The sequence below is a fragment of the Ascaphus truei genome, chromosome 13 (assembly GCF_040206685.1).
Source record: "Ascaphus truei isolate aAscTru1 chromosome 13, aAscTru1.hap1, whole genome shotgun sequence".
In the NCBI taxonomy this organism is placed as follows: domain Eukaryota; kingdom Metazoa; phylum Chordata; class Amphibia; order Anura; family Ascaphidae; genus Ascaphus; species Ascaphus truei.
Window position 1 is genome coordinate 7,770,603 of NC_134495.1, and position 26,731 is coordinate 7,797,333.

General features: G+C 48.5%; 2 protein-coding genes across 7 annotated transcripts in view; both read right to left on the reverse strand.

Moving 5' to 3' along the window:
• Positions 1–10,166, reverse strand: part of VPS37B (VPS37B subunit of ESCRT-I) — a 23,831-nt gene extending 13,665 nt beyond the window's left edge. The window contains exon 1 of the mRNA XM_075568289.1: positions 9,920–10,166. Coding sequence (XP_075424404.1) covers positions 9,920–10,024 — 105 coding nt within the window. The 5' untranslated portion in view covers positions 10,025–10,166. The remainder of the gene's footprint in view (positions 1–9,919) is intronic.
• Positions 10,167–15,387: 5,221 nt separating this feature from the next.
• ABCB9 (ATP binding cassette subfamily B member 9) overlaps positions 15,388–26,731 on the reverse strand; it is a 40,706-nt gene continuing 29,362 nt past the window's right edge. For 4 of the 6 annotated variants that reach the window (XM_075568292.1, XM_075568293.1, XM_075568290.1 and 1 more), the window contains 4 exons: positions 21,563–21,736; positions 19,934–20,093; positions 19,144–19,280; positions 15,388–16,695 (listed from right to left, as the gene is read on the reverse strand). In XM_075568292.1, coding sequence (XP_075424407.1) covers positions 16,390–16,695; positions 19,144–19,280; positions 19,934–20,093; positions 21,563–21,736 — 777 coding nt within the window. In that variant the 3' untranslated portion in view covers positions 15,388–16,389. The remainder of the gene's footprint in view (positions 16,696–19,143; positions 19,281–19,933; positions 20,094–21,562; positions 21,737–26,731) is intronic. The other 2 variants (XR_012787718.1, XM_075568295.1) reach the window with 2 other exon arrangements.

A 26,731-nucleotide genomic window follows, 5' to 3' on the forward strand; every position in this document is an offset into this window, starting at 1 on the left:
CACCAACTCCAAGTATGTTAACACTCTGCAAGTTTCGGAGGATGTGGGGTTAATGATCAACTTTAAAAATATAAAACGATACAAAAAGGGAATGTTGTGTGTCGACTTCAATTATGCTGGATAAGTAAATATCATGGGTGTCTCACCTTTAACCCAATCCTCTGAATGTGTCCGCCAACACCCATATACCTAGCAGATTACAGGTATGATGAATAATCAACATTACCGCAAAATCAAGTGACGACCTACAGTATGTCACAAGTGGATGCTACTGTGTCTCAAAACATAAAAGGTGCGTTTCTTAACAAGGCCACTCCTCACTTTCAGTCCACACTCCATTACTAATGGAAAAATAAGCACTCAAACAGGTTATATAGCTTTATGCCTTCTGTGACCTCAGCCTGCAACTTGATTAAGGCTGCTTGTGATCGCCTCTGCAGTCATAATTACATGTTAAATGTTCTTCTGTTCTTGGCATCAGATTAACCACATTAGCCTGGTAGTTTAGGTGTTGAACACTTGGGTCCTCAAGTGCCTATCATCATACAGAAAAGGTATATTTCTAGTTATCGGTTTCTTGAATCTCTGAAGATTGAGAACAATGGTTTGGTCTGTTTGTATGTTGAGCAGATTTAAACCCTCTGCAACCATTGCCCTGTTACAATGCATTGCATATCTGTTCCCTATGACAGCCACAATTAGGAGTGCTAACACAACAAGTTTACATCACACAATATAGAAGTTATTGTGGCTAAAAAAGTGACAAAAAAAAAACCTCCACCGTACAGCAAATAAATATCACATCAACATTTCTAAAAACATAAAATTACAGTAGAATTTCAAAATTAATAATCAGGAGAAAAAATAAAAAGGTTATTTTTATTAATCAACAAAAAAAAAAACATACAATATATCAAGAGTGGCCGATTCCAGTTTAAGGCCACCAACACGTCAGGTTTTCAGGATATCCCTGCTTCAGCACTAGTACAGGCATACCCCGCTTTAAGGACACTCACTTTAAGTGCACTCGCGAGTAAGGACATAGCGCCCAATAGGCAAACGGCAGCTCACGCATGCGCCTGTCAGCACGTCCTGAACAGCAATACCGGCTCCCTACCTGTACCGAAGCTGTGCGCAAGCGGGGAGACTATAGAGCCTGTTACACATGTGTTATTTACATCAGTTCTGCACGTATATGACGATTGCCGTACAGTACATGCATCGATAAGTGGGGAAAAGGTAGTGCTTCACTTTAAGTACATTTTCGCTTTACATACATGCTCCGGTCCCATTGCGTATGTTAATGCGGGGTATGCCTGTAGTGTAGTTAAAGACCGAGCCACCTGTGCTGAAGCAGGGATATCCTTAAAACCTGACCTGTTGATAGCCCTTGAGGACTCGAGTTGGCCACCCTTTCAATATATGGGTTTGCAATATATTGCAGGCCACTGGCAGCAAAAGTGTTGATCCTAGAAACGCAGAACACCACATTAAGTATTTTCGCAGCGTTCTCACATCTAAAAAAAAGGTGTTTAGAGGAAGTGCTGTGAATGTTTAGTGGTATGTTACGTGTTTCTTGCACAGAATCAGGAGAAATGTGATTTCACAAGACACCTTCCTTTACATAGCTCCGTGCCCTTCAACACACACAAACACACACACAAACACACACACACACACACACACACACACACACACACACACACACACACACACACACACACTTCCAAAAGCGAAGCTTTGTGGGCGTTTCAGGAAATAATATATTATTAACTGGAAGCTTATGACGTTTTATTAGTCATAGAATGACAACTATATTGCAGCCAGATGAGGTTACTCTGCATTTTCCTGCCAGGGTCTTATTGGCAAAAGTACCTTATCACCTTCAAGAGCTTTACACAAAGTCTCTGCTCAAGGTAACAGGACAGGCTCAAACTGATTTATTTTATTGCAAGAGAGCAGCCAATATATTCCTGAAAGAAACCGTCCCACCTCACAAAACAATTCTAAACTACTGATCAAAAGCTCTCCTCCTTAGGACCACACACCCTCACCGGAGTACCAAGCAGGAGACAGTGAGAGGACATGGACGGCGACAGCATGCTCTGCTCAACAAAGTGATCTCACACAAAGGAAATAAAGACAAACTCCTCCTTCATAACAACATGGAAATCTGAGATGTTATTAACATGAACTAGAATAAACCCCCGAGTTCAATGCTTGCAAACATCACCAGGATAATGTGAAAAATGTCAAATATGTATCTGATTATTTTTTTCCCCAAACTGCTAAGCGTTTAACTTTGTCCTTTATGCAACGGGACATTTACATAATTACATTGGCTACTCCACTACAACAGTCCTCTGCATGAGTCCATATGGGGTTGGTCTCAATGTAATAGATGTGTTAAAGGGGTCACAATATCAGCCCACCTGGTTTTGGAGGCATGCTACGGAGGAAATCCTTGGGAAAGGGTCCAGGTGAGTCCGAAACATTGCTTTATCTCACTATACTGTACTGCTAAATAACCCAAAAAGGAAGAAAGACTTAGGCCGAGGCCATAGAGGGGTCCAGCTGCGCTCCTCTGCGCTGACGCTGAGGCTCGCCTGCTCGGTCAGGAGCGATTCCATGGACTGGCAGGCAAGCCAGCGTGCGCGATCGGGAGGCTGGGCAGTGACATTGCTGGGTAAATAGCCCGCTAAGCGCCGATGTCAATGTCACAGCGTCGACGTCAAGACGCTGCTTCGCGCTGATTGGGTATTTTCAGCCGACAGCGCGCTGAGAAACGGTGTAGGCTGAAAATCCCTGCGCCTCAGCACGCCTGCGGACGCTCGTGGAAGCCCCTTCCAAAGACATCCTCATTGAGGATGACGGGGCTCAGGGCGGCTTCCTCCTCTATGGACCCAGCCCTAGAGAGGGCTCTGATATTTTATTATGCTGTTGCATTGATTGACGTTGGTGTTGCTGACTTCTTCTCTGGTTGTACTTTTACAGGGGAAATTATTTGGAGCAGTTTGTTCAGCCACCAACATTAATGCTGTATGTAATTCTACCTAAACAGCTATTATGTCTAGGGACATACCAGTTAAGTACACTCAAATGACCACATTCCCAGAATTCCCAAGATATGGACTCACTATTTAACATCTTCACTGTCAGAAAGGCCAGCAGTGAGTGGGTTAAAGGTTCTGTGCAGTGTCTCACAGACGCCCTTAGCATTTGAGAGGAACAGGACTTTTTGATTCACATACAGATTGTCTGTGGTTTGCTTGTGTATATTTACCCTGCTCCCTCTTGGAATTATCTATTTGCCATATAGCAAAGTGTATTGATCTTGATATTTGTGTGGGGGTTGTCCAGTCTCCTTTGGGGCTTGACATTGTTTCTGTGGGTTGTGGGGACAGGGAAGTACCCCTCTGTTCCTTTGAAGTGAGGGGGAACGGGCCTGACGAAGGGGTGTTCCCCAAAACGTTGCCCCCCTGCTGTTTCCCCTTAGTATACCCACTTATATGTAGTCTTGTCCCCTTCATTTTGTTTCTATCCCCCCACTGTTATACGTATGTTCTGATTTATTGCTCTCTCACTTTATTGGATGTAGGGTATGCGGTTCTGTTATAGGTTCTTTTGTGTATATTAAATTATGCTTTTTGGTATTATCCCATTTTTTGGTTCTGATTTCTATAGACAGTGAGTGCTGGACACGTTTTTGGATCAGTGTGTATTGTTAGAGGAATTGGGTCCTCTTTTGTCCTTGGCACCCTGCACTGTAACTGATTTTTGTGAGTGCTGTTTATCATTTCTTCGTTCTTTTTTTGGTTAAGGAATCCTATCATATTGTGAAATTCTGAGGATCCCCAACCCTCTCTAATAGCGCGTCTGAGATCAGATGCATTGTAAGGAACCCCGACCCTCTCTAATAGCGCGTCTGAGATCAGATGCATAGTAAGGAACCCCAACCCTCTCTAATAGCGCGTCTGAGATCAGATGCATTGTAAGGAACCCCAACCCTCTCTAACAGCGCGTCTGAGATCAGATGCAGTGTAAGGAACCCCAACCCTCTCTAATAGCGCGTCTGATTAGATGTATTGTAAATTCTTCTATATTTCATACAATTTTCAAATGACCCGAGAATTGGAGGGAACCCTTTAGGGATGCCCAGGGAACCCAAGGGTTCCTAGGAAGCCCTGTAGAAAAACACTGAGCATTTCTACAACAGAGATGACATAAAGCATACCTTAATATTTCCTCAAATACAGATAAACCTCAGTTCAATTCGAAATGTTCAATGTGGGGAACATTTACATACGCTAAAGACATTTGTTATGGATGGGATGGTGTTACAATCTTCAACCTAATTGCACAACTAATATGCAGCTATTAAGTACACGTCCCTCACACAATGATGTAAAATGTAACGTTTCAATGCTCCAGTACCGCAGGCGTTGCCCTATAGATTGCACGTGACGTAGTATCTGTGGACCCTTGATGTTGAACGGACCTGCAATGCAAAAATCGTATTGATTTCTTGTAGCCGATAATGGGTATATGTTTCAATTGCAACAATTGCACACAGCTACAGGAAATGAGCTTGATAGAAATGTCAACCCCCTCCTCTATATACCTGAAAAGGATATTTGAAACTATGTTATAACTGAGAAATGAAAGCCAGCTGTTCAAAGCAGCATGCAGGGTGTGACTACATAAAAGTATAGGAAGCTCAGGTATCTAGTGACACACACACACACACACACACACACACACACACACACACACACACACACACACACACACACACACACTAGGATGAAGCAGGGGCGCGCAAGCCCCCCAATAGGTCAGGTTTTCAGGACATCCCAGCTTCAGCACAGGTGGCTCAGTTGAACACCCGTGCTGAATTGGGGACAGCCTAAAAACCTGACCTGTTGGGATGGCTTGAGGACTGGAGTTGAGCACTTGGGATAAAGGAAGCCCCAATCAAATCACTGAAGTTAAAGAATGTGCATTAATGCACACAGCATAATTCTATTAACCGAGGCCTGAGGTGACCCTCTAATGACCTTTCACCAAGTGAAATACACTCAGGAAACCCAAGATCAGAGTCACGACAATTCACACCATCACCCGTCCCAGGACACCCCAACACACAGCCCGAAAGGGTTAAAAGACCTACATTTAGCACAAAGGAGAGACTATGATGTACTAGGCATTCAATGTGTAAGGGCTGAACATTATAACCCTATTAAAAACAGATTTTTTTTTTAATTCTGTCTCCTTTCCCAATTATCTCCAAGGTAACAGGTATGCTTGCTCCTCCTATACCCAGATAAAAAGACAAAATCTACTTTCTACAGGGAGTACAAAACAAAGCTAGCCTTTCAAATCTGAATAAATGCCCAGCCTGATCATGTGACAAGTCATTTTAAGCCAATATTTCTCTTTATACTAATGTTATCTGATTCAGAAGGGACTGGGCTCCATTTCTCTGTGAATACAGTAATTTATACTCCAACACAATTAAAAGCAGATTGCATTTATAAATCGAGTGCTGTGTGCTGATGAATGTCAGAGCTCTAACACTACAACAGATTGAAGATGGGACCGAACCAGTGTGTATTGCATGTGTTAGTTCTAAAAAATCATTTGATATCTGAAAGCTTTAAAAAAAAAAAAAAAAAAAAAAAGGGGGTTTTTTTTTATTTTTTTTATCTTAAAGCAGAACCGGGATTTCTAACCATTGGTCTGGGGTCCAACTCTGGTAACAGGGAAGAAAGGAGGAAGAGAGAGAAAAAACACGGAGCACTACAAGCGGAAAAAATATTTTAAAATATATAAATATTACAGAGAATGAATGTATTGGGTCATGTTAAAAAAATAATAAAATAAACACAGAGGCATACACCCCACGTGGTGTATGCCTCCGTTTTTTTAACATGACCCGATAACAATTTGTATGGGAACGCACTTTGTAATATTTTTTCATATTGTTCCGCTTGTAGTGCTCTGTTTTCTCTGTTTGTTGCAACCACTACATGCGGAATGGACGCCGGATTGAAGTTTGGAAACTGCACTAATGACGAGTCCTTCTGTGATTACACAGCACAGCGCATCTCCCTAGATGGCTGAAGGAAGGTATGGTCCATTTATATACACCGTTATTTCTGGACATTGGATGTGCTAAAACCTTACTACTGTGATTTGTGAGGTTTCTCAGGCCAGCTTTTTTTCCTACCTACTCAAACCTTATCAATTGTATGACACCTCAAGGGTACTTTTTGCTGGAATATATATGTTTTATATCCATGTCTGCCACTGCTTCTGAGCACCACACATTTTTCTGGATGATGTTCTGCGCTGCTCCCTGGAAGAATCTGCACGGGCCTTCTTACTTATATGGAATGCTGGGAGTTGTACTTTTGCAGCTGATATATTAATATATTACACTGTTGAAGACAGTGGGATTACTACAAAATGTGATATTAACAAAGATATTGTACACATGGAAGAGTGCTTAACCACAATTAGATCATGACATGTTTTGCATAATTAGTTGTTTTCCCCTCTTAAACCAGTGATGTCAGCATTATGCATACATAAGCCTTGGTCCCTGCTGGCTAATGCAGCGGCCGCTATGGCGGACGCTGCAGGGACAAGAGATGACCCTCAATGGCGCCGGGCCCGCTACGAGGGGTGGACGCCGCGCTGCGCAGACAGTTTTTCCAGGAGAGTAGAAAATAGAGTTCACTACTAGTGACTGAGCGCTAGGCCACGCCACGCCGGCGGTTCAGCCAATGAGGGCAAACCTGCAGGGTGACGTCATGACTGCACCCCTGTCATTCTCCTCCCCCCCCCCAACTCACAGCAGACCGGGGAACTCGGCTGCACGCGCCGCCAGCCTGGCAGGCGCGCATGCAGCGCAGACAGCAGGCCGTAGCCTAAAGCACACACACGGAAGGAACAGAAGTGCACATCCCATGCTTACAAACACTAAAAACCATCAGTACAAATCCATAGGGTTGTCTGGGAAAAGGCATTTATCAACATTGTACCTCAAACATGAAACCTTTGGTTCACTTCAGACTACATCTTTAACAGGAAATCGGATCTAAGAACGCTGGCAAACTCAGACTTGCCAAAATTATAATACAGACAACATAAGAATGTTTTAAATTCTCTAAATATTATGTTGGTCAGTCAGACAAGCCGCAGGCACATTGTGGTTTGAGGTAAGAAACCAGTTTCCAAGAAAAATAGTCAGCTTTACGGTTTACTTTGAATTTTCATAGTGATATAAGGGTCCATAACTAAGCGGTGCTACTACAGAAGATGCCGGAAGGTGCATTATGAAATAGCACCGTTTGGTAAATATAGGCCACTGTGTATCTAACTGAAAAAATGCATGTTAGTTAGTATTCTGATTTCAATGCAGTGGTAATTACATAAAAACACTAATTTAATCCCACTGTTTAACTCAATCATCCAGCTACATAGTTCTGGATTGACATTTCTTATTTTGAAATCACCTGACAGGTTTAGGCAGCCTAACTTCAAGTCATTGTGCAGATACATTTATGTCCTAGCATAGGGGAGCGCAAACGTTTGCTGCTGCGCCCCCCTATCTTGCCTGCCCCGGTGCTCGCCCCGCCCCCTCCTACCTTGCAGCTGCGGCAAATGACGCTGCGGAGTCATGTGACCCGCGGTGTCACGTCACATGATCCGCGGCATCATTTGACACCGCGTTGCCATGGCGACGTGTCACAGCATTTGAGTCATGGTAGGTTTTGTGCTGCAGAGGTCTCACGCTATCCCCAGGCATTTAATTGAAATGCCTTGGGGAAGAGTGCGGGGCCTCTGCAACCACCCACGCCCCCTCAGAAAAATCGCGCGCACCCCTGACCTCGCACATAAACAGACATTGTTACAATCCTTGAGGGGATTTTTTTTTTGCATAAATTAGCAGTACTTTACACAACATTCCCAAGCATCAGAATTTCCAAGTTATCCATGGAAACAGACATCCTTTGTGTATTGACTGGATAAGTCATACAGGTACTTTAAATACTGAAATTTAGCACAACAAAACTCACACACACACAAAACCACACCAGGCAGCAGCACTGCCCTATACCAGATGACTTGCTTTTTAAATCAGATGTAAAAATAAACATTAGAGACCCTACACTAAAAGACAGCAACTAAAACAGTACTGATATTAAGCACCACTGGCCTAAAGCATTGTACATACTGTGTTGCTCATCGAAACAGCACTACATAAATATTATATTATTACAGGCATGTGTGATTAATGCTGGTTTTTCGGATGAAACGCGAAAAGGTATTTTTTCCTAATAGGAATAATGAAGCATAGAACTACGCAAGTAGAGGAAAAAAATCACACATTATTGGTATAGACAGCAGAGAAGCTCATGCTGTTCGGGATCAACGAGGATCCGTGGTTTCAGGGCAAGTAGGAAAATGCGATAGAGTATTGCCTAGGAATGCCAAATAGTCCTTAGCTGCAGTCTGTTTCCGTGTGTGTGTGTGCTAATGGCTGCTTGCTCTTGCTGTTTGACATACCAATAGGCCTCTTGTAGTTATGCAAACATCAGGAACCCAAAAAAACAAGGAGCAGCCATAGCAATGTGTCAATCTTTATAATAAATTGAAAAAAAAAAAAAAATATTTGATTCAGGCGGTTTGCTAGAATATAGACTTAAAACATCACTCTTGTTCATAAGACAGAATCAATGTTGTACGTAGAGAACTCAATATCTATGATGTCTATTGTAGAATAGGAAGACCAAGAATATATTTTTTAGGGCAAAACACCAACAATTAATAATAATAATAATAATAAATAACTATTACATAAAGCGCGTCACAAAGACAGTATAGCGCGAGGGACGCAGCACATAGGATTGTTACAGTCACCATCCCTGCCCAGGTGCGCTTATGATCTTGATGCTTGAGGCACAGGGAGATAAAGTGATTTGCCCAAGAACACAAGGAGCTGACACCAGGAATTGAACCAGGTCCCCGCCCCCCTACATATAGAAAACTAAGTGTCAAGCTCATTACATGAAAAGGTGGAAGCAATGTCAGCCAAAGTCAAAGCTGACAGGAATAAGCCCTCTGCGGTCATGCATGGGTGGAGTTAACTGGATTATTGTTCAATAGCTAGATAGTGCCACATGTTTGTGTAATATCAGCTGGCAGTGAGCAAACCAATAGCCACATGTGAGCCACATGTGAGCCTCCTCTGAACCAGGAACTGTGAGTCATCACAGGGAGGCGGAAGCAGTGGTTCCCTTTACACTGATCACGTCAGCCCCGAGGGGGTCAGTCTGAGTGAGAACAGCAGCAAACTTTAATGACCACTAACTACAATGTCACAATAAGGGGGAATAGTGACTCAGGAGCCGTATGTCCCTCTGAGATAATGTAACTGGATGACTCGACAAATCCTAATCAATTATTAACAGGACTGGCTCCTTTAGCAGCGATAGGGTTAAGGTCTATAGCAATCTCACAATGGGATATATATGTGCACATATAACCCAAATATATAATATCTGTCACACCCAAATCTGAATAGCTTTATTGGGGTACACAACCTCCCCTTACCATTGGAACAGACCATTTCAAACCCTTTGCTGCACTTAATGTTACTTCTATCACAAATATTTAACTTATTTACCCTCGGGGGGGGGGGGGGTAAAATAGGGAAGATTTTATGTCACCGGTTAGAGATCCCCTGGTACCCTTAAAGCTCTGGGCTGCCTATAAACACTATTACACCCTCCACCGGCTAAAGGGGTTAATTAGGAACTATAGCACACACCCCATATAACACCTTATAAGTGCAGCCTCCCCTTGGTAGCGCAGGGGTTAATAAGATGCCCGCCCCCCCAATCCCACCCACCGCATCCATCTCCTGGGTGATGGTCGCCTGCTTCTCCTCGTCCTCCAGAAGCTCGTTCAGCTGGCTGAGGGTCATGGAGCTGAACTTGCTGATGTCCACGGCCATGTTTCTTCCCGGTCCCTGTGTTCTCTCGGTGGGAGGAGCAGAGGGAGGGGGGGGTGGGCTCTGCCGTTCGGCGGCCTCGCGCTCGCCTGACCGTCCGCCTACCTGGTCTTCACTCAGCGCCCGACTGTTACCAACCGGAAGTGCGCCGCCATCCACCACAGTTCTCTTCCCCCGCCCCTCGGCCTGTAGCCCCCGCCCAATGCCCTACCAGGGCGGAAGTGGCAGGCACGTGGCAGAGGGGAGCTGTCAGGTGAGCGCGCGGCAGGGCTTCGAGGCCAGTGGAGTCACGTGCCTGGGGTGTCCCTCAGCCGTTGAGGGGATGGAGGGGGGAAAAGGGCGGGAAAATATGGGACGTCGTGTGTAACATGACAACTTTATCCACAGTGGCAGTCATTTTTGTCACCAACATTAATTGTGTGCTTGCTTACAAACTCCAAACCTGTTTATCAGGGAGACTGCGTGATGTTTAGCTGAACATTTGTATTATTCCATCATCCCAATGCAAGTTATTAGAAATATCTTGCATTTTTAACCCACATCTGAAAGGCTAGTTAGTACTCCATGTTGGCTAGTACTATTGCGTGAGACAAATTGTGACAAAACTGAATTTGCCAAATAACCTTCAATATTTTTGTTGGCAATATTAATTTGGTCACTCATTCTATGGACAAAAATGTCAAACGGCAAACCATAAGAAAACATATCTAGTAAAAATGTGCGCACACAAATACAGTCACACCCACGGTGTGAACTTTATAAGATTAAGGGGTCGCAAAGGGACCCATTATTAGGTGAAAACAAGCAATAGCTATGTTGTAACTTTTCAAGCACCTTCCTATTCATACTATTTAAGACAGAAATATAGGTTTTTTTTTAATTGATCAAAACAGCTGTAAAGTAGAAATTATAAGTTCAATGACTAACAGATGTTTACAAAGATTGCAAGCTTTGAGGGCCACTTAGGTCTTCAGACATTACAATATGAAGAGTGGTACAGTAAGATATTTTTATACTGGGCACAATGCTGTGAACGGTGAATATTTTTCTGAGAGATTTAGCAGGACATTCCTTCATCTTACAGTCAGGTCGATGGACCATTTTTTCAGATCTAATAAATGAGGGATATTATACAGTTAAGTTATCAATGAATTGTGAGGGAGCATCACTCGTAAATACAGAGATGATGACCACCAACAACTCAGATTGTCGAGATTTGAGGTTTCTGGTGGTTGCCAGGTGTCCAGTATAGAACAGGACTGGTCTGTATTTGGACACTGTCCAGTAAAAAATTAGAGGTAATACTGGACATGTGTGTGTCCGATATTACTGCTCTGGACGTAGTGACCTGACCGGCTTGGGGGGCCGCGGGATTTCCCTGAGCAGGGCTGTTGCTAGGAGGCTGGGCAGCTTCCTCCATCCTGATTTACTGCTGTTCGGTAATGCAGCCAATCAGGAGATGTCAGGAGCCTGGGGGTGGGGCCAAGGAGAAGAGGAAACAGCATGGAGTGGAGAGAGGCGTGTGCATGTCGCACCTTTCAACATTGTGTTCAGTAGTTTTCCAGAAGTCACTTGGCAACCCTATTTCTGGACCAAAAATCAAATTTTAATAAAAATGGACTGACATTTATCAGTGAAACTACATCAAAGTCTATGAGGTGATAAAAAAAAAACAAATTTGAGACTCATAGCTGACGCCTGTAAATATATGAAGAGTTGATCACACACCTCTCAACTCTCTGCCCTCCGTGCGGTTTCCTCCTCTCCTTGGCCCTATGCCCAGGCACCTGACACCTCCTGATTCACTGCATTACCCAGCAAAAGCCCATAAGAATGGGCTGCCCAGACCCCTAGCAACAGCCCTGCTCAGGGAAATCCCGCGGCCTCCCCAAGCCGGTCAGGTCACTATGTATAGAAAGGTAATACTGATATACACATACGTGTCCAGTGAGATAGGGGGTGTAAGGGTGCGCTCAAATTGTAATTGTTATAAGTGACAGAGTATATATATAGGAGAGTGACCAAATGTCTAGGAAGCAGACCCCTGATCAAAGACTCAGCCACTCTAACTGTTTACATGAGGGCGGAGAGGCATGAAGCTGGAGTGGTTTGTGGGTGTTATAACTCACACTTACGAACAATGAGTATCCTGCCAAATACCCCATCTGGTAGACCAGGGGGGCGCAAACTTTTTTCCCTGCGCCCCCCTGACGGCTGTCCCCTCGCTCCCGCGCCCCCCCCCCCAACCCCAACTTACCCGCGCTCCGGCGTAATGACGTCACGTTGCCATAGCAACGTGACGTCACATGACCTCGCAGCGTCATTTTGACGCCGCGTTGCCATGGCGCCGCAGGGAGGAAGCCGCCGGAGCCACGGTAAATTAGGTTTACAGAGGCCCTGCAGCTCCCCCGGCACTTAATTTAAGTGCCTTCGGGAAGCGCGCGGGGCCTCTGTAAACCCCGCATCCCCCGTCGGCAGTGTCGCGCCCCCCCTGGGGGTCGCGCCCCACAGTTTGCGCACCGCTGTGGTAGACTGCCCAGCGCCCCTGATTTGGGTGTGGGGCTACAGAAATGAGACCCTCAGGGTCCCAGGACGCATGTGCCAACTAGCTGGGGGGCATGGGTTAAACTGTGTTCCAACGTTAGATATTGGGTACAGGTAATTGTTCTCCAATCGCCTGTAGTCAATGTTAAGAATAGGGTTACAAAGATATATAAACTGTTGTCAACCCTACAGTCTTTGTCTTCTGATTACATCTTGATTGATACCTGATTGCTGGAGAATTGCTATCTGATACTTCTTCATTCCAACCCCTAAGTAAGTGTTACCTTCTTGTCTGTTAATTGTACTATCTTGTTGTGTTCACCTATCTAAGGAATAAATATACTTTATTATATCTAAGCCTCGTTCAGTTCAACCCAGTTATTTGGTGTAAATTATATCTTGTCATAAGTTACCGTGACAGATGTCCAACCTTTTTTGAACAAATCTATTGTATCTGCCATCACAGTCTCCATGGGTAATGAATCCCACACTGTTACTGCCATTACTGTAAAGAACCCTTTCCTTTGTTGCTGGTGAAATCTCCTTTCCTCCAACCTTAAGGGATGGCCCGAGTCCTTAGTACTGCCCCTGGGATGAATAGTTCTTTTGAAAGCTCCTTGTTCTGTCCCCGAATATATTTGTATATAGTTATCATATCCCCTCTTAGACGCCTCTTTTCTAATGTAAACAAATATAATTTAGCTAGCCTCTCCTCATAAGTTAGATTGTCCATCCCCTTTATTAATTTGGTGGCTCTTCTCTGCACTCTCTAGTTCCATTGAGAAACATGCATTAGTTTGTAGTCTGGAACCCAATTGACGGCTTAACAATATATGTGTGTGCGTGTGTGTGTGTATATATATATATATATATATATCTTATACTATATTAGTGAAAGCACTGTATGCCTGTCTGGATGTCCTGTGTCCCTACGGGAAATCTCATTGGTCCCTTGGCCCGCCCGCCCCCGCACACCTCTCATTGGCCTGAGGCGGAGTGACGGGCCAAAGGACACACAGACACACAGACACACACACGGTAGGGGGGGGGGGTGTTACATACATTAGCAGCAGTGTTAGCAGCACATCTCCCGGTCTCTTACCCGCCGGTCCCGGAGGCTCCGCCTCTTCCTCCCCGAACATCAGCCTGAAATCCAAGTCATCGTGAGCCGCGCGCTCCTCCTCTCCCCGTGTCTCCCTGTTTCCCGCGCTTTCACCCCACTCCCGCGCCGTTACAGTCAGCGGGGGAACGGAGCGAGCGCCCGGGACACATCAGGGGACTCTCACCTCCCCACGGCTCTCACCACACATAGGCCACTCTCTCACCCGGCGCTCTCGCTCATCTCCCCCCCCCACACACACACACAGAGCACGCACTGTGCGTCTCTCCCCTCACACAGGGCGCTTCTCCGGCTGTCTCCGCCTCTCCCCGCGAAAGGCACAGCACCTCCTCACCGGAGCGTCTCAGCCTCTCCGCTGAGGAGCCCGAGGTGGAGGAGGACGGCGGCCGGTACCCGGAGGAAGAGAAGCGCGGCCGTGTGCAAGGTGAGGAAACGCAGGGGAATGGGTTATTTAACGCGTCCAAGACTCACCCTGCCCTTTGCCCCCTCTGCCCTCCCTCCCCCTGCCCTTTGCCCCCTCTGCCCTCCCTCCCCCTGCCCTTTGTCCCCCCCCTCCCTGCCCTTTGCCCCCCCCCTCCCTGCCCTTTGCCCCCCCTCCCTGCCCTTTGCACCCCCCTCCCTGCCCTTTGCCCCAGCCCCTTGCCCCCCCCCTCCCTGCCCTTTGCCCCCCCCCTCCCTGCCCTTCCACTCCATGCCCCCTGCCCTTCCACACCCGGGCAACGCCGGGTATATCAGCTAGTATATTATATATACAACTTTTGAAGCCTTTCCATAAAAGAAACAGTTCCCCTTTGCCCGAGTGGATAGACAGTTCATATTTTTATTTCATTTAAATCAGGCTACACTGTTCCCTTTTAATGCTTTATACTGCTCTGCCCCTCCTTACATCTCAGCCCTAATTTCTCACTATGCACCATCCCGGCTCTTGCGTTCCGCTCAAGGATGTCTTCTCTCTACCCCCTTTGTATCTAAAGCCCTCTCCCGCCTTAAACCTTTCTCACTTACTGCCCCACACCTCTGGAATGCCCTTCCCCTCAATACCGACTAGCACCCTCTCTCTCCACCTTTAAGACCCACCTGCTTAACAAAGCATATGAGTAGCTCCGTGGCTAACACTATACACCTCATACATAAACCTTGGCCCCCTGCAGACGCACTTCCCAGAACGCCCTCCTACTGCCTCTGTACGTTCTTCCTACCTACCAATTAGATTGTAAGCTCCTCGGAGCAGGGACTCCTCTTCCTAATGTTACCTTTATGTCTCAGGCGCTTATTCCCATGATGTGTTATATTATTTATGTCACGTTTATTACTGCTGTGAAGCGCTATGTACATAAATGGCGCTATATAAATAAAGATATACCTACAAGAGTTAACCATCTTCACTTAAATGCACAAGACTGGATATATTCGAGGGTGGGAGTGTGACTCATTTAACATAGCTTTTGGAAAGTAATCCCTGTGGGGTTGAATTCTTTATTTACAGCAGCAGTGTATGTTAGACACAGCGTAAGAAAATAATCGTAATAATCTCATATTCAATATGCTTTCTCCCTCCCCCCCCCCTTGCCCAAGAAGAATGATAGAACATTCAATTGAATGGATCTTCCATCTTCCCAAGCAAGAGGAAAATGGCTTTGGACCATATTGAACGGGCTCCTTGAGGAAACAGTGGGGTTATTAGCTTGGTTCAACATCGCAGTGAAGGTTATCATTTTATTAACTTCTCTCACAACCAAGTTTACAAAACACAAATAAACACCACAAACAATGTAAAACGTTAGAATAAAATGCAATCCAGAAAATCTTCCACATGGCGAAAGGTAAATAAACGATAACCCCATTCACTGTCAGGAAGGGTAGCAACTGACTGCCATGCGTACGCTTAGCCTGTGCAAACCTGCAATGAAAGTGTTAAAAAGTGCTTCAGTATTTCTAGTAACTCCCCCCTGAGACTGCTTTACATGGTCCTATTATTTCAGTGCCATTTACAATTTGCATACAAGCCTGCGAGGCAAAGAGACACCAATTCTGTTCCCAGTCAGTTAATGCTTGGTACAGTTGCATGGCTTTTGGCTTCATGGAAGGAGCTTTGGTTGCCATTGTTAGGAGATTTTATTGTGAAACTGTCTAGTATTTCTTTGTTTGGGAGACACGATTTACTTGCTGAATTCCCTATACATCATTTCCAAAAATACTTTGAACTGTTTTTTTCTCATCATGGCATCGCTGGAGTAATTGCACTATTGTCTTAATTTTACCTGTGTGTCATAATCAAACAGTACAAAAAACGGCAAAATCCCTTGATGTTTGTTACTGGGATGAGAGGAGTTTTGCCTGAGGGCCTACACTTGAAAAGCTATTATATTACAACCAGTGTAAAATAACAGAGAGGCAATTTATCAAAGGCTCCCGGCTGCAAAAAAACAAAATTACACCGGGCTTATCAAAGAACAAAATGTAATTGAAAACAAAGGAATTTTGTTCCTGGATAAACTTGATTGCAAAACTACCCCAGTTATGCTACCAAGAAGCTCTGCTAAACAATACACAATGTGGAGTACAGGAATGTTTTTACTTTCTTTGCATCTCCAATAAACCTCGGAAAATAGGACCGGTATCTTTGTGGCTGTATAAGCGTCATCCTCCCTACCAGCAGTTATGTCATCATGTCATGGCTGAGCGCCGCCATTTTCACGGTGGATTATAATCGTAGCTCCACAGCCGATCCACTTCTGCAAGACTCTGTCCCGGAGACGGTGGAGTCAGCTGCGTTTGGTGGCCGCGTATGAGCCTTTTGTTCCAAGGCAGGTTCTATGCCGGCGAGTTGCAGCTGAACGAGTTGGGAATAAAGTCCTCCTTCTTCCATTAGCGTTTTGTGCGTTCCCTGCTGCACCACTCTGCCCTTGTCTAGAACAATGATGTTGTGTGCATTCTGCACAGTACTCAGCCTGTGTGCTATAATTAGCACTGTAAGGTTCTGTGGATCGCTATTCATTGCTTGCTGGATCTGTTAGGGATGAATCACTAATGGTTACTCATGTGTTGAGTTCATGTCTTTGTTTAAGCACCAGTCCCTCATACTGACTCACAATTAGCTGCGCTTACGAGCTTAACAACTGATAGTTTTCTAAAGAATATAAAGCACATTCCATTATATAACTTTCAGAATAACATACATGCAGAACCAGTTTTAGGTACTGTCTCTAGTTCATAGTTGTAGTGGCCATATCAGTCCTGGAGAGGGTACATTTGTTGTAGGTTTTGAAACCTTTTATTGAACCAACATAGAATACAGTATATTGTACACCGCTTTTAAAACCTCATAGGTTTATTCTTCAAGTTGACGGTACTCGTGAAGAAGAGACCTATGAGGTCTTCTAAAGCTCTGTACATTATAACTTTATTCGTGAAAAATGTTAGTCCACTAAAAGTTATCACAACCCGTATTGAATGTATATAGGTTCTGTGTAGAAGTAAAGCATCTGAACAAGCTACACATTGCACTGCTGAAATCTACATTACTTATACATGATGACATAATGACAGGTGGGTCAGGGGCAGGCCTACATATTAACCCTTTCACTTCACTAACCCCATACCGTAATTCTTTAGAAGAACACAGTGAGTGAAACCTTATTCCGTCTTGGTTTCTTACATTCGAAGCAACTCGATTCATGTTTGTCTACATACAAAAAAAGAACCAGGGAAACGGATTTGTATGTTTACATCCATGTATCAAGGGCGACGAAATCAAAGAAAAGTGTCTTGAAACCTTGATGCTAAAAAGACAGAAATGCCCAAACGTGAGCGCGCTGTTTGGCTGAGATTATGCAGCCTGCGCGCCCGCTCGCGACCACGTGCATCGCCTCCCGCACGCCCAGCAATCTGTGAATATGGCTGCAGGAGATTGGGGAGGCGATCAGGAGGCGTGGTGGATGCGTCACGAAGCTGGTTCGCCCTCATTGGCTCAAGTGACGCTGACGTCACACGGCAGCGTTTGAAAAGACAAAAAAATGTCTCTTCAAAGTGCGGTCGCGCCAGCATGCTCCGTCGGGCGCCGCACACGGAGCGGCCTCATAGGCATTAGTCAATTCGAGGTTGGCACGCAAAAGCGCGTCCGCGAAGGCAATCGTAGGCTGTATAATCTCAACCTAAAGGTGATAGGGGAGATACACTTTGCAAACATTTCTGCACCCTGTAATGTTCACCTAGTAACGTGGGGGAACATTGGGAGAGGGGAAAGACACGAGAAAGGGGATAGGGATGGATCACAGGGTTTGTGGATGATTGATTAAATAAAATGTTGATAAACCATACACTGTACAAAACTACAAACCAAAACAAAAGTGTCACACACAAGTGATGTAACCAGAAAACCTTAATAAATCGAGGGCACGCAGGGAGTATCTCAAAATATAAATCAATCATTTATGATATAGCACAGCACAAAAAAAGCGAAACAATCCGTAGCCAATCACAATAAAAACAATTAAAAACTCAGCTCAACGTATATAGCAGCAGCAGCAGCAGCAGCCAGTTACATCATCCTACGTCTATACTCAAGATTAATCGTACGCTAATAGTAATATAAGAATGAAGCAGCACGCCTATATTAGTGCGTTCTAATGAAAATCTATTACAACAGCCTGCACGGGTTATTAAGGCTTCTACTTACATCACGTATGTGGGACATTTTTTTTGGTTTGGTTTGTAGTTTGCATATGTACCTTAGAACAGGGGTGCGCAAACTGGGGGTGGGGTGCGCGGCGCTTACAGAGGCCCCACGCTCTTCCCGAGGCATTTAAATGAAATGCCAGGGGAGCGGCGAAGGCTTCTGTAACTTCCCTTAGCTTGGCTCAGACGGCTTCTGGCGACCGTTGGGTCACATGATGCCGCGTTGCCATGGCAACGTGACGTCAGAACGCCAGAGCCAAGGTAAGGAGGAGGGGGGGGGGAGGGGGCGCGAGCAGGGAAGGAGAGCCGGCAGGGGGGTGCACGGGAAAAAGTTTGCGCACCCCTGCCTTAGAGGAGCACCAACACAATTATGATATATTAGTGTTATAGGGGGTTTCCGTTCATTTTGACGGTGATCAGTGCAAGTCCGTTTGTTTGTTGCAAACCATACATAGTGTTGCCTTTTCTTTCTTGATTTCTGAAAATAAATTCTTCATTCTTTAACCCTTATTTAATATGCTGCGAAGCCGATTTTCCCACGCTCGGGAAGTTCTGAGCTCCACTTAGATGACTGGAGCTCAGATCTTCCCTGACACGGAGAAGTAGCTTGTCATCATATTGAACAGAGCCCTTTATGAGGATATCAGTTTAGTGGGATTGGAAGATGGGCAGAGGAGGCGGGCCTCCTTATCTGCTGCCATATTCTGCGTCTCTACGTGAAGTTACTTTTCAAAAGCCATTTGCCAAATGACTGTTATCCGCCTTTCCTTTGTGTACTTACCGCATGCTCACTTCCTGCATCCAATGCACTGGTGGCTTCATCCAATATCAGCACGCGAGGGTTTCGGATTAAAGCTCGGGCAATAGCCACTCTCTGCTTCTGACCCCCGGACAACTGGGCTCCTTTCTCTCCGGTTTCTGGAATGGGAAGATGATGTGGTCACTTTGGTCCCTGGATTTATGTAAATATCCTGTATGTTCTGACACCTTGTAATGACCGGGCCTCATAGCTGCACTTATAATGTGCTGAGCTTTCCAGGCGCGTCTGTTTTTCATGTGTACACAATATTTGTATAATTCTTTTTATAATGCTTCGCAGTACAATAAGGCCTCGGCCAGGCTCCCCGCTGGCGCGCAGAGGCACGCTGAGGCTCAGGGGGCGGGCCAGTGACATCACGGAGCTGATTCGCCCTCATTGGGCGAACCGCTCACGTGACGGAAGCGTAGGCGAGCCCCTACTAAAGCCGCTCTAATTGCGGCTGTAGGGGCTCAGTGCTGAGCGGGAGTGCGCCTCCGCCAGCAAGCAAGTAACATGGCCGAGGCCTAAGGTCGGAGGACGAAACCCGTTCCCATGAATAATTAATTTGAACTGTAAGGATTTGAAAGCTCGCTGCGCTTTAATTGCTTTTCTGAAGAACTCTCATGTTGGCCCATTGAAAGGTATCAGCACCTACCATACATTTCCACTAGGATGAGAAAGACGCTTCCATGTTCATTCCTCTGGGGCTAACGATAACAGTGTGGCGATGAATCAATTAGATGAAGATGAAGTCGTGATCATAGCCAAATACCTGTGTTATACCCATCCTGTAGCTCCATGATAAAGGCGTGCGCGCTGGCTCTGACACATGCATTTACCACTGGCTCCAGGGGTACGGAATTCAGGCCGTACGCCACGTTATCCTGAATGGAACGGGCGAATAACACTGGCTCTTGGCTGACCATGGAGACCTGCCACAACAACCAAAAGGAAACGAAACAGACACCAAAGAGTGAACAATCAGAGGAGAATGCCCGCCCCCCCCCCCCCCCCCCCCATCGCACACGGATCAAATCATGCTGCAGTCAGGTGGACATTTGCGTGAATTTATTGATGCAGAAGTAAAACTGAGCGTTTCAGGGGTTAACCCAGGGGTGAGCCACTCCAGCCCTCAAGAGCCACCAACAGGTCAGGTTTTAAGGCTATCCCTGCGTCAGCACATGTGGCTCAGTCAACAACTGCACTACCTGTGCTGAAGTAGGGATATCTAGAAAACCTGACCTGTTGCTGGCCCTTGAGGACTGGAGTTGCCCCCACCCCTGGGTTAACCCCTTCGTCAGCAGGAGTAATGACACCGACACATAACAAACTTCAGTGGCTAAAACCATATCTAGGGTACATGTTAAGCAAACTTCGAGGAAGATTTAGAAGTGCTCGCACTTCTACTACCGGAACGGATAAAAGTGGTGCACGGAATACTGTCGAGGGTAATATCCTGCAGTAGATCCGGTTTTGGAACAGATTCAACAGCAGAAAGGTGGCGAGACACTCATGTATCTGAAGAAAATAAGTGTCTTTACTGAGTTTTACTGTGCATATTCCTCCCAGGGAATTCCTCCCAGGGATATGTAAACCTCAGGAAAGACACTCTCTTTTTTTCTTCACATACACGAGCACCCCGCTGCCTTTCTGCCTTTGAACTTGTTAAATTAACCCTTTCACAGCTGGAGGGGCCAGAATAGATGAGACTATTCCTCTGGGGTAGGACATATTGAATACTAGTCCTGAATGCACTGCTACAGTGTCATCATGGTGCAATCCTTTCGTTGTAATCCCACCGCCTCCTGCCCAGCCATGATCCTGTATCGTCCTTCACAAGGGAAACTCGGGAAGCCAGACTCCAGTGTCGCGGTGACAGAGAGGCGCCAGGTGGGCAATACTGAGTTTAATACTGACTCGAAAGACTGGAAGGCCCCGTCGTTCCCTGGCGGCTCCTGTATCGTTCTTGCATATGTGAAACAATCCCTGGAAGAGCCTCCCTGCTTCACCACAGCATGGAATGATGGGAGTTGTAGTCCTGCATCGGACATAATGCTGAACTACTAAAGACAGTAAGAACACAAACTGTGTGTGTATTTGGGGCAAGTTGTGGGGCGTGGGGAGGTGTGTGTGTGTCATGTTATCCAGTAGATTCTCTATACCTTTACTTATTCATCCAAATAAAATGTCCCCATACAGGAAAATGAATAGGATGAAGGGCCCTGGGTGAGTGGTATGACTCCAACCCATGACCCTGCCATTCACACTGTTTTGCTCTTCCCAGTGTAACCGCCGACACATGGCGATGGTATTAGTCTATCTGCAATCATCCCTTGGCCTCAGTGCCGCTGCACTGACGGTCTACTGACGCTGGAGGTAAGTACATGCGTCGGGGACATACCTTGGTGTGAAGGTACTTGTGCTCATACAGCGTGATAGGCTTCCCGTCCAGCAGAACTTCCCCATCTTGTACCAGGTAGAAATTTTCCAAAATATTCACGCAGGAGCTTTTGCCGCTGCCTGATGGACCCACAAGTGCGGTGACTTTACCCGGACAGAGCGTGAAGGACACGTCCTGGAGGAAGACAGCATGGGTGGAGATCACTTCTTATTATCCCGTCACACAACACCACTATTGTGTTACAATGTATCTCTAATGAAAAACAGGCAACGGAGAGCGTGGTTACAACAGTACAGGGGGAGGGAAACTCCAGTCCTCAAGGGCCACCAACAGGTCAGGTATTAAGGATATCTCTGCTTCAGCACAGGTGGCTCAATCAGTAGTGACTGAGATGAAGCAGGGATATCCTGAAAACCCGACCTGTTGGTGGCCCTTGAGGACTGGAGTTTGCCACTAGTGTAATGAGGCTGGTTTAGTAATGCCAAGTTATTTCAGACACACACAGTAACACAATTGTTGAAAAACAATATAAAAGGGTCTGACGAGCTTATACAGAAGCATTTCTTGAGAAATGAGTCAGCCTTAATTAAAAGGCAAAAGGTAAATCTAATTCCTTTTTAGGCCGTTTTCTTGATGGCTAATTGGTTTCTCTTATGAGTCGTGTACAGGACTGAAACAGAGAAATCTTTGGTTCTGGTAGTACACATATAAACACACTAGCTGAGAGACCCGGCGTTGCCCGTGAGTTAAATTTCCCGCTAGGAGGAGGGGGAGAGCGGACGGGAGGGCGGAGGGGAGGGCGGACGGGAGGGCGGAGGGGAGGGCGGACAGAGAGCGGAGGGGGGGGCGGAGGGGGGGGCGGGGGGAGGAAGGCGGAGGGGAGGGGCGGGGGGAGAGCGGAGGGGGGCGGGGGGAGAGCGGAGGGGGGGAGGGGGGAGAGCGGAGGGGAGGAGGGGGGGAGAGCGGAGGGGAGGAGGGGGGAGAGCGGAGGGGAGGAGGGGGGGAGAGCGGAGGGGGAGGAGGGGGGGGAGAGCGGAGGGGAGGAGGGGGGGGAGAGCGGAGGGGGAGAGCGGAGGAGGGGGAGGGGAGGGGTGGGGAGAGCGGAGGGGAGGAGGGGGGGGGAGAGCCGGGGGAGGAGGGGGGGGGAGAGCGGAGGGGGGGAGAGCGGAGGGAGGAGGGGGGGGGAGAGCGGAGGGGAGGAGGGGGGGGAGAGCGGAGGGGGGGAGAGCGGAGGGGAGGAGGGGGGGAGAGCGGAGGGGAGGAGGGGGGGGAGAGCGGAGGGAGGAGGGGGGGGAGAGCGGAGGGGAGGGAGGGGGGAGAGCGGAAGGGAAGAAGGGGGGAGAGCGGAAGGGAAGAAGGGGGGGAGAGCGGAGGGGGGGAGAGCGGAGGGGGGGAGAGCGGAGGGGGGGAGAGCGGAGGGGAGGAGGGGGGGAGGGAGGAGGGGGGGAGAGCGGAGGGGAGGAGGGGGGGAGAGGGGGGGGGAGGGGAGGGGGAGAGCGGAGGAGGGGGAGAGCGGAGGAGGGGGGGGGAGAGCGGAGGGGAGGAGGGGGGGAGAGCGGAGGGGAGGAGGGGGGGGGGAGAGCGGAGGGAGGAGGGGGGGGAGAGCGGAGGGGGGGGAGAGCGGAGGGGGGGAGAGCGGACGGGGGGGGGGAGAGCGGACGGGAGGAGGAGGGGGGGAGAGCGGACGGGAGGAGGAGGGGGGGAGAGCGGACGGGAGGAGGGGGGGGGAGAGCGGACGGGAGGAGATGGGGGGGGAGAGCGGACGGAGGAGGAGGGGGGAGAGCGGACGGGAGGAGGGGGGGAGAGCGGACGGGAGGAGGGGGGGGAGCGGACGGGAGGAGGGGGGGGGAGAGCGACGGGAGGGGGGGAGAGCGGACGGGAGGGGGGGGGGAGAGCGGACGGGAGGGGGGGGGAGAGCGGACGGGAGGGGGGGGGAGAGCGGACGGGAGGGGGGGGAGAGCGGACGGGAGGGGGGGGAGAGCGGACGGGAGGGGGGGGAGAGCGGACGGGAGGAGGAGGGGGGGGAGAGCGGACGGGAGGAGGAGGGGGGGAGAGCGGACGGGAGGAGGAGGGGGGAGAGCGGACGGGAGGGAGGAGGGGGGGGAGAGCGGACGGGGGGAGGAGGGGGGGGAGGAGGAGGGGGGGGGGGAAGAGCGGACGGGAGGAGGAGGGGGGAGAGCGGACGGGAGGAGGAGGGGAGAGCGGACGGGAGGAGGAGGGGGGAGGAGAGCGGACGGGAGGAGGAGGGGGGGGGGAGCGGACGGGAGGAGGAGGGGGGGAGAGCGGACGGAGGAGGGGGGGGGGGGAGCGGACGGGAAGAGGAGGGGGGGGGAGCGGACGGGAGGAGGGGGGGGGGGGGAGCGGATGGGAAGAGGAGGGGGGGGAGCGGACGGGAAGAGGAGGGGGGGGAGCGGACGGGAGGAGGAGGGGGGGGAGCGGACGGGAGGAGGAGGGGGGGAGCAGACGGGAGGAGGAGGGGGGGAGCGGACGGGAGGAGGAGGGGGGGAGCGGACGGGAGGAGGAGGGGGGGGGGAGCAGACAAGAGGAGGAGGGGGGAGCGGGCGGAGAGGAGGAGGGGGGGAGCGGGCGGGAGGAGGAGGGGGGGGGGGGAGAGTGGACAGGAGGGGGGTGGGTTGGTTAAAATTTCCGGGTCTCTCCTCTCCACTCCCCCTGTATGTTTCTCCGCTCCCCCCTCTCTCTCCCCTCCTGCCCCCCATGTGACCACCAGACACACAGTGACACACACACACAGTGAGAGACACACACACAGTGAGAGACACACAGTGACACACACACACACAGTGACACACACACACACACAGTGAGACACACACACAGTGAGAGACACACACAGTGACACACACAGTGTCACACACAGTGTCACACACACACACACACACACACAGTGAGACACACACACACACAGTGAGAGACACACACACAGTGAGAGACACACACACAGTGACACACACACACAGTGAGACACACACACACAGTGAGACACACACACACACACACTGTGACACACACACACACACACAGTGAGACACACACACAGTGGACACACACACACACACACACACACACACACAGTGAGACACACACACACAGTGAGACACACACACACACACTTCACCTCTCCTTCCGTGCGCCGCCATCTTAGTTAGTCCGCGAGGGAGGAAGGGGGTCCTTCTGGGACCGCCATCTTAGGTGCCGCGTGTCCCCCCGCCGGGGAGGGAGGTGAGGGCGGGAGGGAGGTGAGTGCGGGAGGGAGGTGAGTGCGGGAGGGAGTGGAGCGGGAGGGAGTGGAGCGGCTTCCGGGCGCCTCTTAGGTGGCCGCGTGTCCCCCCGCCGGGGAGGGAGTGGATCGGGAGGGAGTGGAGTGGGAGGGAGGTGAGTGCGGGAGGGAGTGGAGCGGCTTCCGGGCGCGTCTTAGGTGGCCGCGTGTCCCCCCGCCAGTCCCCCGCCGGGGAGGGAGTGGAGCGGGAGGGAGTGTGAGTGGAGCGGGGAGGGAATGGAGCGGCTTCTGGGCGCCTATTAGGTGGCCGCGTGTGCCCCCGCCGGGGAGGGAGTGGAGCGGGAGGGAGTGGAGTGGGAGGGAGGTGAGTGGAGCGGGAGGTGAGTGGAGTGGGAGGGAGTGTAGCGGGAGGGAGGTGAGTGGAGCGGCTTCCAGGCGCCTCTTAGGTGGCCGCGTGTGCCCCCGCCGGGAGGGAGGTGAGTGGAGCGGGAGGGAGGTGAGCGGAGGTGAGTGGAGCACCGGGGAGGGGGGAGGTGAGTGTGATGGGCGGGATGGGGGAGAGGACAGAGAGGTGTGTGTGTGTGTTTTTATTTTTTATTTTTTGGACCTTTGGCCCGTCACTCCGCCTCAGGCCAATGAGAGGTGTGGGGGGCGGGCCAAGGGGGTGGTGTGAGTGTGTGAGGCCAATGAGAGGTGTGCGGGGGCGGGCGGCCCAAGGGACCAATGAGATTGCCGCTAGGGACACAGGCCATGCAGACAAACATACAGTGCTTTCACAAATATATAGTAAAGAGATACACATTCCCAGCACGCTCAAACTCCCACACCCACCACATCACGAATATATATTTATGCCAAAATGAGTGCTACTCAGCGTGGCAAATGTATACAACAGAAGACAGGGGTGCCCAATGCTACATCCAATTGACAAAACATATATGGTAATGAGTATAAAGTTTAAATACTTCAATAATAATAGTAATTACTTGGTTATTTAGTTAAACCCTTTGGCCAAAGCGTCGTTAAGCCTGCATACCGAACGTCGAGGTACAACCAAAAGGAAGGGTTCACAGTTTTAGTGTTAGGACCTGCATTATCGGTTATACCTCGACGTTTGGTATGCAGGTTTACGACGCTTTGGCCAAAGGGTTTAATTATTTAAGTATTTAAACTTTATACTTTTTACCATATATGTTTTGTCAATTTGATGTAGCATTGGGCCCCCCTGTCTTCTGTAGTACACATATAAAAACAGAAACACATTGAAGGTCTGCATTTGTTTTAAATTACAAGGTAATGCTGTGATGCTGCTTGAAATAAAAGAAATAATAACAACAAATGTCACCCCCAGAGGTAACTGCAGACCACAAAGGGTTAATGTTGTATGCTGGAAGTAAGCCTTCTCCAGGCTGACAACGCCAGTTACAACCGGTATCATCGCTCTGAATTATTCTGCCAGCGAACATTTGTTCTAGGATAATTGGAGCAGAACATACTAAATAACATTACTCCCACATACAGGAAGAACACAGTACACCAGGAAACTAAAATAAGACATAATAGCGACCAGCGATGGAACGATATATAACAGATTCATTCTTATTTTTGCAGACATTGTCTTCCAATAGCTTTTTAAAGGCTCACCCTGCAGATAACCTATCCTCGTGTATGTACGTGGCGGATTACTTGGTATGCTGCTTCAGACATCAAAACACTGGAGTTAATTACCTTTAATGAAAACTAAATGACCTAAGCTGCCGATCGCTACATTCTCATGTGATCGATCGAAAAAGATCCTGTTCACCTTCAGTCAGTGTAACACAGCAGCTACAATGTAACCTTATGTTACTAAAGTAACATTGTCTATTGTTACAGCTTTCAACTCATTCACAGTCTCCTGCTGGGAACACTGCAACACTTTCCTGTTTGTG